Source organism: Gracilinanus agilis, chromosome 2 (assembly GCF_016433145.1).
Source record: "Gracilinanus agilis isolate LMUSP501 chromosome 2, AgileGrace, whole genome shotgun sequence".
NCBI classification, from domain to species: domain Eukaryota; kingdom Metazoa; phylum Chordata; class Mammalia; order Didelphimorphia; family Didelphidae; genus Gracilinanus; species Gracilinanus agilis.
In genome coordinates this window covers 365,281,942-365,297,515 of record NC_058131.1, presented here as the reverse complement: position 1 = coordinate 365,297,515, position 15,574 = coordinate 365,281,942, and the positions used below count along the sequence as shown (strand labels likewise).

At 38.6% G+C, this 15,574-nt stretch overlaps 1 protein-coding gene across 1 annotated transcript in view; it reads right to left on the bottom strand.

Annotated features, from left to right (window-relative positions):
• The window catches only part of FBXW11 (F-box and WD repeat domain containing 11), a 109,439-nt gene that overhangs the window by 21,558 nt on the left and 72,307 nt on the right, over positions 1 to 15,574 (bottom strand). Inside the window, exons 3-5 of the mRNA XM_044664453.1 lie at positions 13,362 to 13,587; positions 4,443 to 4,629; positions 2,124 to 2,214 (exon numbers count right to left, since the gene is read on the bottom strand). Of these exons, the coding sequence (XP_044520388.1) occupies positions 2,124 to 2,214; positions 4,443 to 4,629; positions 13,362 to 13,587 (504 nt within the window). The remainder of the gene's footprint in view (positions 1 to 2,123; positions 2,215 to 4,442; positions 4,630 to 13,361; positions 13,588 to 15,574) is intronic.

Here is a 15,574-nt window from a genome sequence, read left to right as displayed (position 1 = left end):
TATATAGGCAGGAAATAGGCAATATGGTCTTACTCTTCCTTTCCCTTTCTTATGCATTAACTGATTCTGAAGAAAAGCAAGTTAAGAACTCTTGGCAATTGATGCTCAAACTCTTTTGGTCCACAGAACACGGGTGTCTATCACACACACAACACTCACTCTCTCTCTCATGTACTTATCCCAATGCCATTTGTCTATGCAAAACAGCCTATCAAAAACAATAAGAACCCTGGCTTTGATGTAATACCAATAAGAGGCATTATACGTGAAGGTCCATCTGAGAAACCAAAGCATAGAAATGATCACTAATACTAGAAAAGAACCACTGCTGAACCACCTGGAGTTGTAGACCACCAGTGGTTGTCCCTAGACTATACTCTAAGAACCATTGGGCTAGACCACCATGCTGGTCTGGAGTTCTGTGCAAAAAGGAAATAAGTCAAATTGGGCTCTACCCATAGCTCTGTCTCTTCTCACATCTTGATACTGTTTTCTCTGCTAACTTTAAAATGTTATTTCAGCCTTTGGAAAACTCATGCAGCTAGGAGCTTCAGAGCCAAAGATGTCTGTCAATCTTACTTACAAGTAAAAGTGGGTTGAGTCTATGTTGTACATTAGAGGGGATGAGGAGGAAGGGGTGGAGATTTAATAGCAAATACCCAAGCTAGTTTTCCAGAACATCACTCTGGCAATTGGCTTTGATCATTGCTCTTGTCATAACTAAGAATATGGTGATTTAAAAAATAAAAATAAAAAATCTAGAAAACTTCTATAAAGACTGATAAAAGAGCAAGAAATAGTGTTTCTAATATCTACACAAAATGAGTATTGTGCATGTTGCCTACAGGGAAAATGGCTATTGATTGCAACAAAGTGGACCTGCTGAACCAACCAAAGATGAAAAGTTATCATCCATATCTTGGCTAATAATACTGGTGGTGCATCTTCCTTAGGTTTGACCCTGGAACCAGATAAATTAATTCTTAAGTTTTATTACTGGCATAATAAAGGTTTGTAAACATTTAATCCTCTTTAAAGATCACTTTATACTTGATCACTAAAGTGGCAAAATATTCAAGACAAGGATTTGTATTTTAAACAATTTTATTCTAGGCACCCTCATATTTACCATAACGGAATGATTCCATTAGTTCACATCTGCCTTAAAAACCTCAAAAACACATGTTACTCCATTAATGAATTTTGGCCCAATAACTTTTATGTCCATCACCTGGGGCAGAGGATTACTTCACATTTGGGAAACTGAGCATAGCTTTATGGGTGATACTGCATCGCCTGACTAAGGCTAAGCTTTTCTGCCAGGGAGGAAATGCTGAAAGAACCCTGACCTGCCAAAAACACATGTGAACAAGTTAATGAGAAAAGGCTGTACACTTCTTTCCCAGTTCAAGGAAACGAGCTAAATAATAAAAACCTAGCTAATTAGAACACATGAGCAATATCAAAAGTCTTCAATGTTTCATGTCAAGTTTACAGAGTCTTACCACTTTGGATAAATTATGCTCAAATAACTGAAAGGTCTATGTGTTATGAGTGCTCTTTAAAACCCACTTTGCAATAGCCTGGAATCACATTTGAGTCACTTCCATGAAAAAAAAAAAAAAAGAGAGAGAGAGAGAGAGAGAGAGAGAGAGAGAGAGAGAGAGAGAGAGAGAGAGAGAGAGAGAGAGAAATTTAAAGAAGAAGCTGTGACTTATTCCCCTGGCTCATGAAAAACCACTCCATTACATGAATGGCTTGGAAATTTAAAATTATGTTCTTACCTAGAAAAGGCACACCCGGGAAAATCTGATTTTGTGGAATAATACCAAATAGGAAGAAACAGTTGATTCTGTAAGGCTTGTCACAGCTTACAAAAAGCAAAATCAAAAAGCACTTTACATTACAGAAATGCTAAATTATCTTTTACAAAAGGGATGCCACTCTGAGGAATGGTGGCATGTCCCATTACATGTTAAGACACATTTTATTGACAAGCTTGAATAAGCTAGCTGCTATTTCCAGAATTGTAATATAACATGCAATAAAAGAATACATAAAAGAAACCATTTGAAAATAGAATACTAATACCCCAGAAATCAAGAAAAAAATTATAAAATTACCTCTATATCCTGGATAATCTTTGGGTACAGTGACCTATAAAATGAATTGGGAGGGCCATCTGTGGGTCTGTTTTTAAACAGGTACTGATCCCTAGCAAACAAACAAAACAAGTATTACATCTTTTTTTTTTTGTACACAACAGATATAAATTACATAAGAGTTTTATTCATATCATTATTAATATTACCATAAAAACAGTATTATGATATTTTAACAATTACAAAGCAGAATTTTAAAAATTTGGAAACGAATTTTTTTTACCCACAGAATCCTCTTTTAAAATCTCTTCCTTTTTTGAGTGTACCTATCCTACCTACATACACAATGATCAAGATTTCCATCCTAATTACCTTTTTGAATTAGAAAAGCTGTGTAAATTCTGTACCAGACTGATAAATTAGCAGTAATTTTACTTCAGGTTAGAGAAATATGGAATTACCCAACTAAATGCTTTGTTTTTGTGTTTAAACAGGCAAAGAATTTGAAATCCATTGATAACTCCAACACCTCATACAAACCAATAATTTCTCCCTCCTGTATTAGTGGCTGAGAGGGAGAGAGATCAGGTGAGAAAGAGAAATGGGACAGTGTGGCAATTCTCTCTTCCCACTCTTATGGAGCCACTAATACTAGAGTCACTTGATGGGGTTTTCACCCTGATGGCGGGTGACCAGGGAAGGTGTGCTGGCCCTCAAAGGTTGGAGGGAAGGCTTCCACACAAGATGAAGTATATGGTGTCCCAATCTGATCTTGCACAGAATCAGGGTTCACATAAGCCTCCCCTCAGACTGGTCATCGGAACTACAGGGGGTCTGGCCCAGAGATGGATTTGGCCAGGCAAAGCTGTGGTATCTCCTTCCCCTCTTGTCTCTCAACAATCTTGAAATGCTATCTGACTGATGAAAGGTTATTTATTAAAAGTATCAGGATGTTTAATAAGGGTGTTGGTCAGAGGAAATCAGTTGCCCTAATGTCTAACCCTCAGGTCCATCACTTTGGGGAGTCAATTCAGTCTCCAAACCCAAAGCCTCTCCTGCCCTTCCCTCTATATCAGGGGTCGGCAACCTTTTTGGCCGTGAGAGTCATAAACGCCACATTTTTTAAAATGTAATTTCGTGAGAAGCCGTACAGTGCTCACAGTGAGTGCTCCTGTAACAGCACCTGAAAAAAAATTGACTTTATGGCTCCTGCATTAAGAGCTCTATCTGGCCCTCAAAAGAGCCATACGTTGCCTACCCCTGCTCTATATCTATGTCTAATCTACAAGCTATAACTATAATTCGGTTGTATATGGTCTCTCTGTAAGGCCAGGACAGGAAGAGGGGATTTTAGGGATATGCTCCCAGATGGAGTTCAGAAATCCCCAAAAGACAGGATGATATAATCTTGGACGTGAGAATATGTCCGCTGACAAAGAACAGCGTATCAGGTCTTCAATTCCAGTTGAGGAAATTAACTGCTTCCACTCTCCTCAAGCTCCTCCAACCAAAAACCTGGTTCTTAGGAATCCTTCCCAGAATCCCCTGCTGTTCCCAACTGCCATTCTTGTCTCATGCTCCTCTCGTGCAACATTCTGTGTGTTCCCCTCCCCAAAAGTCTTCCCTTTGCCCTTCATCTTTACACTCCCCACCTGTTTCCACAACAGGTCCTTCCCCTTCTGTTCTGATTCTAAATTCATAGCCAATAAGTTACAGAATTAGTGAGATTTGGCTTTTGCTTCTTTGCCCTAACTCTCAGGAGGTGTTATTGACTTCTCTGCCCTAAAATAGTAAGCAAAATGCAACATGTAGCATCAATAAAGAGTTCTTAGACAACCAAAAGTACACTTTGATTCAAATAATACTAAATTTTAAGGCTAAGTGAAAAAAATTATTTTTTAAGAGTTAAAAAAATTTTTTTGATGAAAGTAAACCCCAAATTAGAAGGCAACCAAATGGCTCAGTGGACAGAATGCTGGGCCGAGAGTCAGAAAAACCCAAATTCAAATCCTGACCTCTTGACACTTGCTACTTGTACACCACTGGGCAAGTCATTTAACTTCCAGTTGCCTGATAAAAGGATCCAGAAATGGATCCACAAATCCAGAAAACCACTCCAGTATCCATGCCAAGAAACCTGAATATCTATGGTCCAAGAGGTCAGACACAATGATTAAACGAGATATCCTGAAGTCAGTTCTCAACCTTTTTACAATTTTCACTTTTCTTAAACAAGTCATCTAGTCTTACAGATTTTTTTCTTGGAAAGTGATATGTAGGCAAAGTTCGTTTGCTCAGGACCCAAATTAAATAGCCCTCCTTTGTTGCAGAAAAACTTACCATGCCCTTCTTTCTGAAAGTCCCTTCCAGAGTGGATCAGTCCGTACCATCCTTTCAATCAATTTCTTCCAAAGCATTCCTTCAGAGATCACACGTTGCCATTCTTTACACACCAGTTCTGCTGCACACAGAGATCTAGCATCCAGATAAGAAAGGATGTTTTCTGCTATGTGATCTAGGCCTTGCTCTACAAAAAAAAGAAAGAAAGAAAGAAAGAAAGAAAGAAAGAAAGAAAGAAAGAAAGAAAGAAAGAAAGAAAGAAAGAAAATAGAAAGAAAGAGAAGATGAGAAAACAAGAGGCATAAATATGTCAATTTTGTCTGGTTTTGGTAAAGATGACCAAAAAATTGGAGGTATTACTCACATGTTCTCATACTTAAAAAGGATAAATAAATCTGCCTTAAATTTTAATGGAATAACAGTACCAGAAGCCTATGTATAGTTGAGGAAGGATGTTGGGGAATGGAGAAAAGAGGGGAAACTGCTTTCATACTGTATTTGAATATGAAGTGATCTTGACTGCTACATGGATGAGCATAAGATTGTAGGATCATTGTGATCACTACCAAATTTTTAAAAAATGTTTATTGAATACTTAAAGTGTCAGACACTCTATCAAACTTTAAGATGTGATCTCTAGCCTCAGTGTTGTTCTGTCAAGGTTTTCTCTCATTCTTTCATAGGGATTTTCTTGCTATAATAGCCAGCCTTTCCTCATGCCAAGACAGTACTGAGGAAAGTAAGCTTGTTGGTATCAACTTTCATATCAAGTGATTTCCCAAAGAGGCTAACTATTTTGACTGTCCATCATTCACTCTCTTCACTGTGTGAGCATGTTATAATAGGACAGTCACTTTCTCTCAAAGGTCCTGCCATTTTTCCACAATGCTGGCTCTAAGCAGAAATTCCCCCATTCTCTACTTCTACAATAGCAGTTTTAAAAGTATGGTCCACAGTGACTCTTCCCTTGAGGTCCACAAAGTTTAAACTATTTTTACAATAAGACTTTTATTTGATAAATATCAATAGCTATAACCCATTATAACCAAAAGCTCTTTGGTTGGGGGGAGACAGTCTTCAGTAATTTAAGAGTATTAAAGGGGGGAAGAGCTATTAGGCTGCTCAATGCATAGATCCAAGACTGGAGACAGGAGGTCTTGGGTTCAAATATGGCCTCAGAAGCTTCCTAGCTGTGAGTCCCTGGGGACAAGTCACTTAACTAACCACAGTGTCCAGTCCAAGAAGGAGTACCATCAGGTATAATTATCTGATTTACTAACATCACCTAAGAACCCCCTGGGCCTTATCAGTATCTCTGAACTTCTAAGTTTTCCCATCTGCCTGCAGCTAAACTTTTCTTTTTCTGTGTTGTCTCCTCCACTTAGTGTGAGTTTCTTGAGAGCAGAGACTTTCTAGCTTTTACTACTAGTACCCCCAGAGCTTAACACATAATAAGTACTTAATAGATGTTTTTTCATTCATTCATTTACTCATACTTTCATCTAAGGAGCAACAACAACAAAAAGCAAGCCAAGGTGTCTGTATAGTAGAAATCTCTCAAAGCTATTCTACCTTTCCTCAATGGCAATCTTAATTTTATTAGTAATTTATTTCAAATTTATTAGTAAAAACATCATCTAAAGCCTCCCTCTAATTTGGGAGGTGTACTCTTACAATATCATTCTTCTCCTCTCTCCTTCTATCATCATGTTTTTTCACTGTGGCAAACCAGGAATCTGAAGGTGGAAACAAATGATGCCTTCTTAATACATAGTATTTGGCTACTCGCCTGGCTTCAGTGAGGTTTTTCTAAAAATTAATGTCCTTCCATTAGATTGAGTCCTGTCCCTTAGAGCTCAGTGATTGAGATTATATTTATCTTTTGAAAAATAGTATTTATCTTGCATTGAAATTAAGGATACTGTGTGTGCATACATATTAAAAGTATTTTTTAATATTATTTCTGACCTTGAAAATGACTAGACTTCTCTTCCACTGATGTATCTTCTATCACACACGCACGCGCGCGCGCACACGCGCACACACACACACACACACGCACACACCATTTTGCATTTAAGGCTTTAGTTCCAGATATTTTTTCCCTCTCCCTCAAATTTCACTTAATACCATCTTAAATGGATGTTTCTTCAAATATGTTCTTCTCAGACTTGTTCCTTACCCAGGAAGTCCATTGTGCTCTGACTAAAAGCTAATGATCCAGAAAACTAACACCTATCTTTTCACATCATGCATGCTTCCAGCTGTCCTACTCCTCAGCTATTCTCATTTAAGTGCCTACTATTCGCCAGGCACTGTGCTAAGCACTGGAGATACCAATGAAAAGGGTCAGAGGAAGAGTACTTGCTTTCAAGGAGCTCACTCTAACAGGGACATGCAATGTGCAAACAATTATGTATAAAAAGGCTATTATAATACAGTAGAAATTGGAAATAATCAACAGAGGAAAGGCACTACAATGAAGAAAGATTCAGAAAAACTTCCTATAAAAGGAATTCAAGCTGGGACTTAAAAGGAAACAAGGAGGTAAAGATGAGGAGGGAGGGTTTTTCAGGCCTGAGGGCTAGCCAAAGAAAACAGCCAAAGTCAGGAGACAGAGTATTTCCTGTGAGGATAAACAAGGAGACCAGTGTCACTGGATCAAAGATTAGGTAGTTGAGAGTAAGATGTAAGAAGACTGGAACAGTGGGACAGGTTATAAATGGCTTCAAACGCCAAACAAAGGATTTTGTAATTGACCCAGCAGATGATGGGGGCCTACAGGAGTTTATTGAGTAGGCAGGCCACATGGTCAGGCCTGTTCTTTCAGGAAAGTCACTTTGACAGCTGAATGGGGGATGGAATTGAGGAAAGACTTGTGGCAGGCAGACCGCCCCCAGCAGGCTACTGAAATAGTCCAGGTGATGAAGGTGTGCCCCATGAATTAGCAGTATCAGAGGAGAGAAGGGATTTATGCAGAAATGGGAAGGCAAAGCAAAATCAGCTGTTACTCATTTTTATCTTTGTATTCTAAATGCCTAAAATACAGTGCTTGGAACAGACAGGGCACTTAATGTTTGTTGAATGAGTGAATGAATGTATGAATGACTAGCCCAAAGAACAAGTATATAAGAAGTAGAATGAGCCCTGTTACTCTTCTTGTCTCTTATTTCATGGTGGATATTGACTTCCACCCCTCTCCCTCCTCAACCCTTTGTAATCTGGATTCTAATCTTGTCACTCAACGGAAATTGCTCCCTCCAAAGTTATCAAAGATCTCTTAACTGCCAAATCTCATCTTCTTTTCTTGGGTCTTCATTCTTCTTGACCTTTCTGTTTTACATTTGATCCTGTTGACCAACAAGTATGGTTTTCATTATTTATATTTGCATCTCTGGTGCCTAGCACAGCACCTGGAACATGGTAGGCACTTGCTGATTTATACTCCAAGCAAATCTAGACTTAGAAATAATTTCTATTCTAAGAGTGACAAGGGCACTCTTCAAAACAAAATCAGAAGGGTAGCTCAGAGGATTGAGAGTGAGGCTTCGTGATGGGATGTCTTGGGTTCAAATCTACTTCAGAGACTTCCTAGCTGTCTAACCCTGGGCAAGTCACTTAACTCTAATTGCCTAGCCCTTGCTACTCCTCTGCCTTGGAATTTAGTATTGATTCCAAGACAGAAGGTAAGGGTTTTGTTATTTTTTAATCAGACCATGTTTTTGAAAATGCATGAATTGCTTATTGCTTTATCTGATGGCATTGGGAATTACTAAGTCTATGTATCTAAGGAACTAGTAATGATTTTTCCTGACAAATATGTTTTCCCCTCCTGGCTTTTATAAGCTAACTTGCAGACACTTAATGCCTATAGAGCCTCCTCAAACAAGTTTCTTTTAAAACTGCATGAGACATAAAGGAACTTTATGAAACTGTACCATGAAATACATTGCAGAAAAACTTATGTTTTAATATGATGAGAAAAGAAAAATAAGTGATTGTAGTTGTCTGTTCAGCTCCAATAAAGAGTTTGTTCATGGAACTTTTACCACAGAAATGGCATTAACTGCTCAGCATACTATACCTTGAGGGAGCATGGCAGAGTGGACAGATGGGAGGAAGCAGTGGGAAAAAATTAAATTCATCTCATCGCAAAGGATACATGTAGCAGACCCTCTGGGTCAAAAGGGTAACTTCCCACCCTAAGTGAAGAGATCTTTGTCACAATAATAAGGCACATCACACAGCTCTGAATCTCCCACTCCTTCCCCATTCTGGCTTAAGCAGAGCCATAATAATTGCTTTATATCTCTACTCAGGGTTCAAGCACATGGATAAGACAGTGGCTAGGGGATCAGTAAACCTGAGAGCAGCAGTTCCTGGGTAAGAAAGGATTATATTAGCAATAGTAGCAACCTCCTTTAGAGCAAAAAATCAAATGATTGGGTACAGCCCTTTAGATGTGAACAATATATACAGGGATCCCTTCCACTTCACAGGGGTTAGAGGCACAGTGCCCTGCAATCTGGAAAATCCATGTAAAGATTTTTGGCTTTCCCTTTATACCAGAGAAGTCTGAATTTTTCTTTTTCTTTTATGGGATGTTTACAGTACCTTATGTGCATACTAAATCTTTTAAGATATATCTACATTTCTAGTCTTTCTGTGTCTTCTGCTGGCTTTCACATTCTTTTTGCAAACTAACTTTTCACTTATTTTAACCTTAAAAAAGAAATCATGTACATTTATGGTATTAAAAGAAAATGTTGATATTATAGGCTACTATACATATATTTTATGCATTTCTGAATTTCTAAGCTTTTTCTATATCTGCTGGCCTTTGTATGTTGTCCGCAACTCCCCCCCAATTTCATAGACCAACCCACGATATAGTTAAACTGCAATGGGAAAAGTCCCAATGTGGAAGGGTAGAAATCACCTAGTCTCAAAATAGAATAGCTGCTCCACAAGCCATTTTGGGAAACCTTCAATGCTCTCTCCCCATTGGTATAACCAGAGGGGCCTGGGAGCTGCATAGCCATTGCGTTCTCTTGGGTTCATTCTGTCTTGTGGAGTGGGGTTGTGCCCCAGGTGGGCAGTGCCCAATTTGCCTGTAATAAAAACCCTTTGAGGTGCTAAAATTAAGCACTTTCCTAAGTAACAACATCTGGCACTCATTACTGTGTCATTCTTTTTTTCTTTTTTTCCCCAAGGCAACAAGATGACAGCATCATAGCCTGGGAAAATGAGGCAGTAATACCATGTAAGATGCTGAAGAAGTGCTGCTGTTGTTGATTACTGGCACCAGATGAAGGTTTGGAAGAATTTCAATAATAAATTAAAACAATTAAAATGCATAGATTTCAAAGCTTAATATGTAAATAACACTGTGTCAAAATGAAACTCAAATGGGTAATGTCAGTTCAATGCCCTTGACTAAAGCTAGGTATAAAGCAGCTGCTTAGATCATGCAATTACAAAAAAATTTATTATTTTAGAAACACATTTCAAAGAACTTTGGTGGAGTGCTACACTGCAGAAAGCCGCTTCAAAGACACCCTGCCCTCCCTGCCCTGTGCCTCAGTCCCCCCCCCCTTCCTCCCACATTTGAAAAGGCATCTTGGTGCAGTCATCTTGCTGTGAAATCCAAAATTGGGAACATAAGAAACTTAACATAAATGTGTTCAAATAGCAACATTCATTTGTTCGATTCATCTGAACCTGGAATAAATTAACCTGGGAATTAAGGCAAAGGCATAAAGGTACTCATGCCAAAAACCCCACCATCTCTTTCTATCAAATAACAAGTACAAACGGTTGAGAATCATCATCGAAAACACACCAACATACCTCTCTGAAGCTGCAATAAATCAGTATGGAAAATACTAGGCAAGCAATTACAAACAGCCTAGCAATAAATCTCATTAACTTTGGAGAACCAGGTGTTTCTTTCCTCCACTAACTGGCTCTGGGCCCTCACACTGCTCTGACTCCTCCATATCTCCCACTCCCCTTGCTGCATCCTATCTTAACTCCCCTCACCCCATTCTGTCTTCAGCAGAGTAGTGACATATGCTTTATATCCCTACTCTGGATTCAGGCAGATGGATAAGACAATGGTTAGGTGAGTCAAGATTTCTAAGATCCTTACTTTACTGATATCCACAAATTAGCGATTTGTGTGCAAAAGCTTATCATCTCTGTTTAAAGTATAATCTGCTTCTATTTCAAATGGCATACATTTTTCTTTTAACAACAGTTCTTGCTAACCACAAACTTAGCCTGCAGAAATTGACATTGCAGACTAAACATTTACCATGATTTTAAGAAAAGCATACCATAATTATCACTTTTCCACCAAACCAAAGGGGAGCCAGAGACCACAAACATTTTCCATTTTCCCTTTACTGACAGGTATGATATTCAGACTGAGCATTTAACAAGCCAAAGCTATGAAGATAATTTATATAAAATTAATAGTTTTCACAATAAAAAGTCTAGGTTTCATATCCATTTCAATAAACTTTAAATTCAAGTTTGAGATCGTCAGTAAAGTCTAAAAATCACAGTGGGATAAAGATTAGCAAATCCCCCAACATGATGTTAAACACAAATATGAACATACACATGGACATATTTTTCCCCTAATATTTTTAAGGCATGGTCTGTACTGGGGCCAAAACTGTACTAAAGAAATAATGCCAGTTTTAATCCAAGTCTACTAGACACTAACACGATCGACTTGGCCAGCTTGTCCGCCACGATTAGATACATATGTGCGCTATATATTGGGGTATATACATACATATATCTTCAGATCAAATCCTATTAAAACAAATACCATTACAACAAAAACATCTGCATAATGAAAAGATTTCCAAACTTTATCCAAAGGCCCATTTATTTCCAATATTCAATACCACAAAATTCCGGTCCAACAAAAGAATTTGGATAGTGCCTAGGAGTTCTAATGGAACTTGACCTGTGTGCAATGACATTTACTATATTTGTAGGCATAATCACAGGTTCATCAGCCTTGTGTGTCTCTCAGATAGAAACAATCCCTGAGAGAAGGGGAGAAGGGACCACCTCTAAACCTCTACTCTCCACACTAGGCTAACCCCAACACTGCCACCTCGTGGATCCTTCATAAATGCAACATTACTCAGCTGACATCCTAAAAGGCTGGCTTAGATTTTAACCCAAATCTGGAAAAGCAAAACAATGTAACTTTTCCCAACATGGGAAGAAACATGATCTTAAACAACAGCAGGTCTTTCTGGCATCAAGAAGAGGTGCAAATTCAACCAAATTCCACCTTCTACTCATGAGACAAGGTTCAGGTGGCTGGGGCGAGTTTGGGATGCTATTACGACTTGCTTTTCCAGAGAAGGAAGAAATGTGGCAGGGAGCATTGTATTTTAAACAAAAAGAAGAGCAAAGAGCATTTTTATTTTAACTTCAAGCCCCTCAGCTGCTCAAATATCTCATAATGAAATCTTTAAGAAGCATCATGGGTTTGGAAATCCAAGAACCAGCTCATTGTAAGGCAAACCAGAGTCAGTTAGGGCCTATAGACCTTAAGGTTAGTGAGCCCAGGAGACTACTGAAGAAAGTCTAGTTCTAACACCTGTGCTAAGTTGCCTGCGCCCAGAGTCTAAGGGCCCTAGGGACCACAGAAAGATATTCAATGCCTAGCGTTAAGACTATCCACAAATTCAGGTGGACTCTAAATACAATTAACATTGCAGCTCTGGTGTGAAAGCAAAGGAACTAGAGGTAATAACATTGTCTTTGCCACAGGTAACTAGTTCCTCTCTTGGGAAGGATGCCACAGGCCTACTTTATGTGACAGAACACTACTGCCACTGTCCAGAATCTTTCAGTCTGTAATGTCCACCTCTACAGGGACAAAAGATGCTCAAAGAAATTGGCCTACTTAGCCACAGTCAAATTTGAAGAGGGGCCCTAATCAAAGTAAGTAATTCAATAAAGGAAAAAAAAAAGGGGAGTAAGTGTATACATCACTGGAGATGTTATCAAAAGACTTCTTGAACTTTCACATGGATAATAAGCACTCCAAATTTAAGAATCACTGTGATTAGTCCAAACAAGTGACTGATAGAAACTTGACACTAAACCCTAATTGATCAGCCCAAATACTGATGTAGTTCATCTGGAGACATCAACATTTGTGTGTGTACATGGATATGTATGGGCATGTTTTCTTTGGTGCTAAGAAGTCATGGTGTGAAAGTATCTCCCAAAACAAATTTACAACTAGCCTGTACTTTGTCTTACAGAGCTGCCTGGGGCCCTGAGAAACTGAATAATTTGCTCATCAATATGTTTCACAGGCAAGGTAGTTCAAGGCATAGAATACCAGGCCTGGAGTCAGGAAGACTCATCTCCTTGGGTTCAAATTTGGCCTCAGACAATTACTGTGTGACCCTGGGCAAGTCACTTAACCCAGTTTGCCTAGCCCTCACTCTTCTGTCTTAAGTGTTGTTACTAAGACAGAAAGTAAGGGTTTTTAAAAAAAAGAAAAGAATCAGCTAAGATGATATTTATAAAAAGCACTTAGTGCAGTGCCTAGCACATAATAGACCTACATAAATAGATAGATGCTGGACTCAAGGTCAGGAAAACCGGAATTCAAGACTGTGAATGACTGAACTACAAACAACAACTGAATGTTTCAGGGCCAATAATGTTGGCATCCAGTGGTCAATGTAGTTCATCACAGATAAAATTAGCTAAAATACACCATGATGCTTGATTTAACTTTCTCCTTTTTTTTTTTTTTTTTACATTAAAAGATAAAACAAAAAGCATGAAAACAACCAGAAAGTTTTACACTGATTCATATTACAGCATGCAGAATTCTCACCACCTGGTTCAAGAGACAAACATATTTACCTGGTAAAGCAGTGATGAAGTCCCGCTGCAACATGGGCTTCAAGTAAGAGTTAATATGTCCATGCTGATAATGACACATTCGGGAAATCAGATGCTCCACAAATTCAACCTGATCTGATTCAGACCACTGGTCAAAATACTTAATACACAAGTCCTTTTCTTTTTGGTAATTTCCTTCAGATGGTCGCTTCCTGGAGACTATCACAGATGATGTTCCATTACTTATCTAGGTTGGAAAAACAAAAATCAAAGATGAGGAAAGTGCTGGTTATGTTTAAAACAACTTAACTAATATGATCTAAATTTTTTCAAAGGACATGCAAACACACATACACCACCCTGCCTCACCTTAATAAAATGAATAATGTATCAAAAACTTAGTGAGGAAAATCTGTAAATCCAGAACTAAAAAACCATTCAGATTTATGTCTTCAAGTCACTGAATAAAAAAGCATTTTAAGGGGCAGCCAGGTAGCTTAGAGAATAAGAGAACCAGTCCAGGGGTCTGGAGTTCAAATCTGGCCTCTGATGCTTCTTAGCTCTGTGATTTAGGGCAAGTCACTTAATCCCAATTGCCTAGCCCTTCCCATTCCTTTGTCTTGGGGGTGGAGGTAAGGTGGGAGGCATTTTAAATGCTTACTAAGAGCCAAGAAGGTCCTGAGCCCTGGAGATACAAATATAAAAGCAAAGAAGTCTCTGCCTCAAGCAGGTTACTTTTTAAATGGGGAAAACAGACTGGGGAGTGGTGGCCAGGAAAAGGCACTTTGGTTAGAGGCCCAAAGGAGAATAGTCAGTCATGTCCCATCCAGAAATAATTAGAAGATGGCTCCTGGTTCCAGAACTGGAGGGAGAGGTGAGGAAAGGGGGAACAGTGGATGAAGAGGCAGAGATAAAAGGGGTTGGAAGGTTGGATGCAAAGTCACCAATCAGGAAAGTTGGATTGTTAGAGAAGAAAAATGAGAAAAGACCTTTTCTTCCTCATTTTTAAGTATAATAACAATGTAATAAATTCAATAACCAATGATTTAATTATAAGCTCAAAAGTAAATTTTAAAAATTAATTATCAAGCTGAAATCATAATTAACCCTCAAAATGCTGACATCACAAGCAGATGTGATGGTTGCGGTAGATTGTGAAGCTATTTCAAGATGGATTATGGCAGTGGTGATGAAAAGGAAGTTTATATTATCTCATCAGAATTATCAGAATTGAAGGGGGAGTAGAAAATTCAGCTCCAACTCCAACCCAGCTTCTAATTAAGTTTAAGTCAGTCTGGTTGTAAACACTCCTTGAACTTAAAAATTTCCTACATCTCTGGTTTTTCCCCATTACAACCCTTTTGGGTAGAACTCTTTCCAGGAGGAAGAAATAGAAGAGAGGAAGAGAAGAGACACATATCCTCTCAGATCTGAGAGGAAAGACACTGTCCTCTTGCCTCCAACCTTGGGGGGCACTTAGGCTGAGAAGAAAACTGAAAAAAGTACCTCAGACTGAATGGTACAGACCCATGATATACATATATTTATTTTTTACACTCAATGTAGCCATCAAAGGTACAAATTGAGAAACCCTACCATGAATGATTCATTCACCAATAATAGCAATTTATTAATTACAGCAAAATAATTGCTCCTAAGCCAAAATTTTTTAAATTATATAATGGTCTGGTCATTGTATTGAGAATTATAAAACAGGTATCTGAAAATCAAGTTATGGATATATGTATATAAACACATCTAAAATCATTAAATGAACACTAATTCTGAGCCAACTGGTTACTATAAGATATACTTTAAAAAAAAAAAAAAAAAAAAGGCTTTTAAAGTCTTCACATTCTGGCCCCAACCTATCTTCCCAGACTTACTGAACATCACTCCCCCTCTGAGATCCAGCCACATTGTCCTCTCTATTCACACAAACTGAACACTCCAGCTTCCATCTCTGTGCCTCTATACTGGCCATCTCAGGCCTAGAATGCACACTCTCTCTTTACCTCTAGCCTCAGAGGGTGTCTCTCTGTCTCTCTCTTTAAGATGCAGTTTGGGACAATGTTTGGCATGGAGCCTCTCCTAACAGCTCTTCTCACACACCCCCAACTCCCACTGACAAGTGCTGGTGTTCTTCCTGCTTTTGGGGGTATATTTGTATGTATTCACTTCCTGTTTGTGCTGTAAACCCCCTTGAGTAGGGATTACTTCATTCTTTGTGCAAA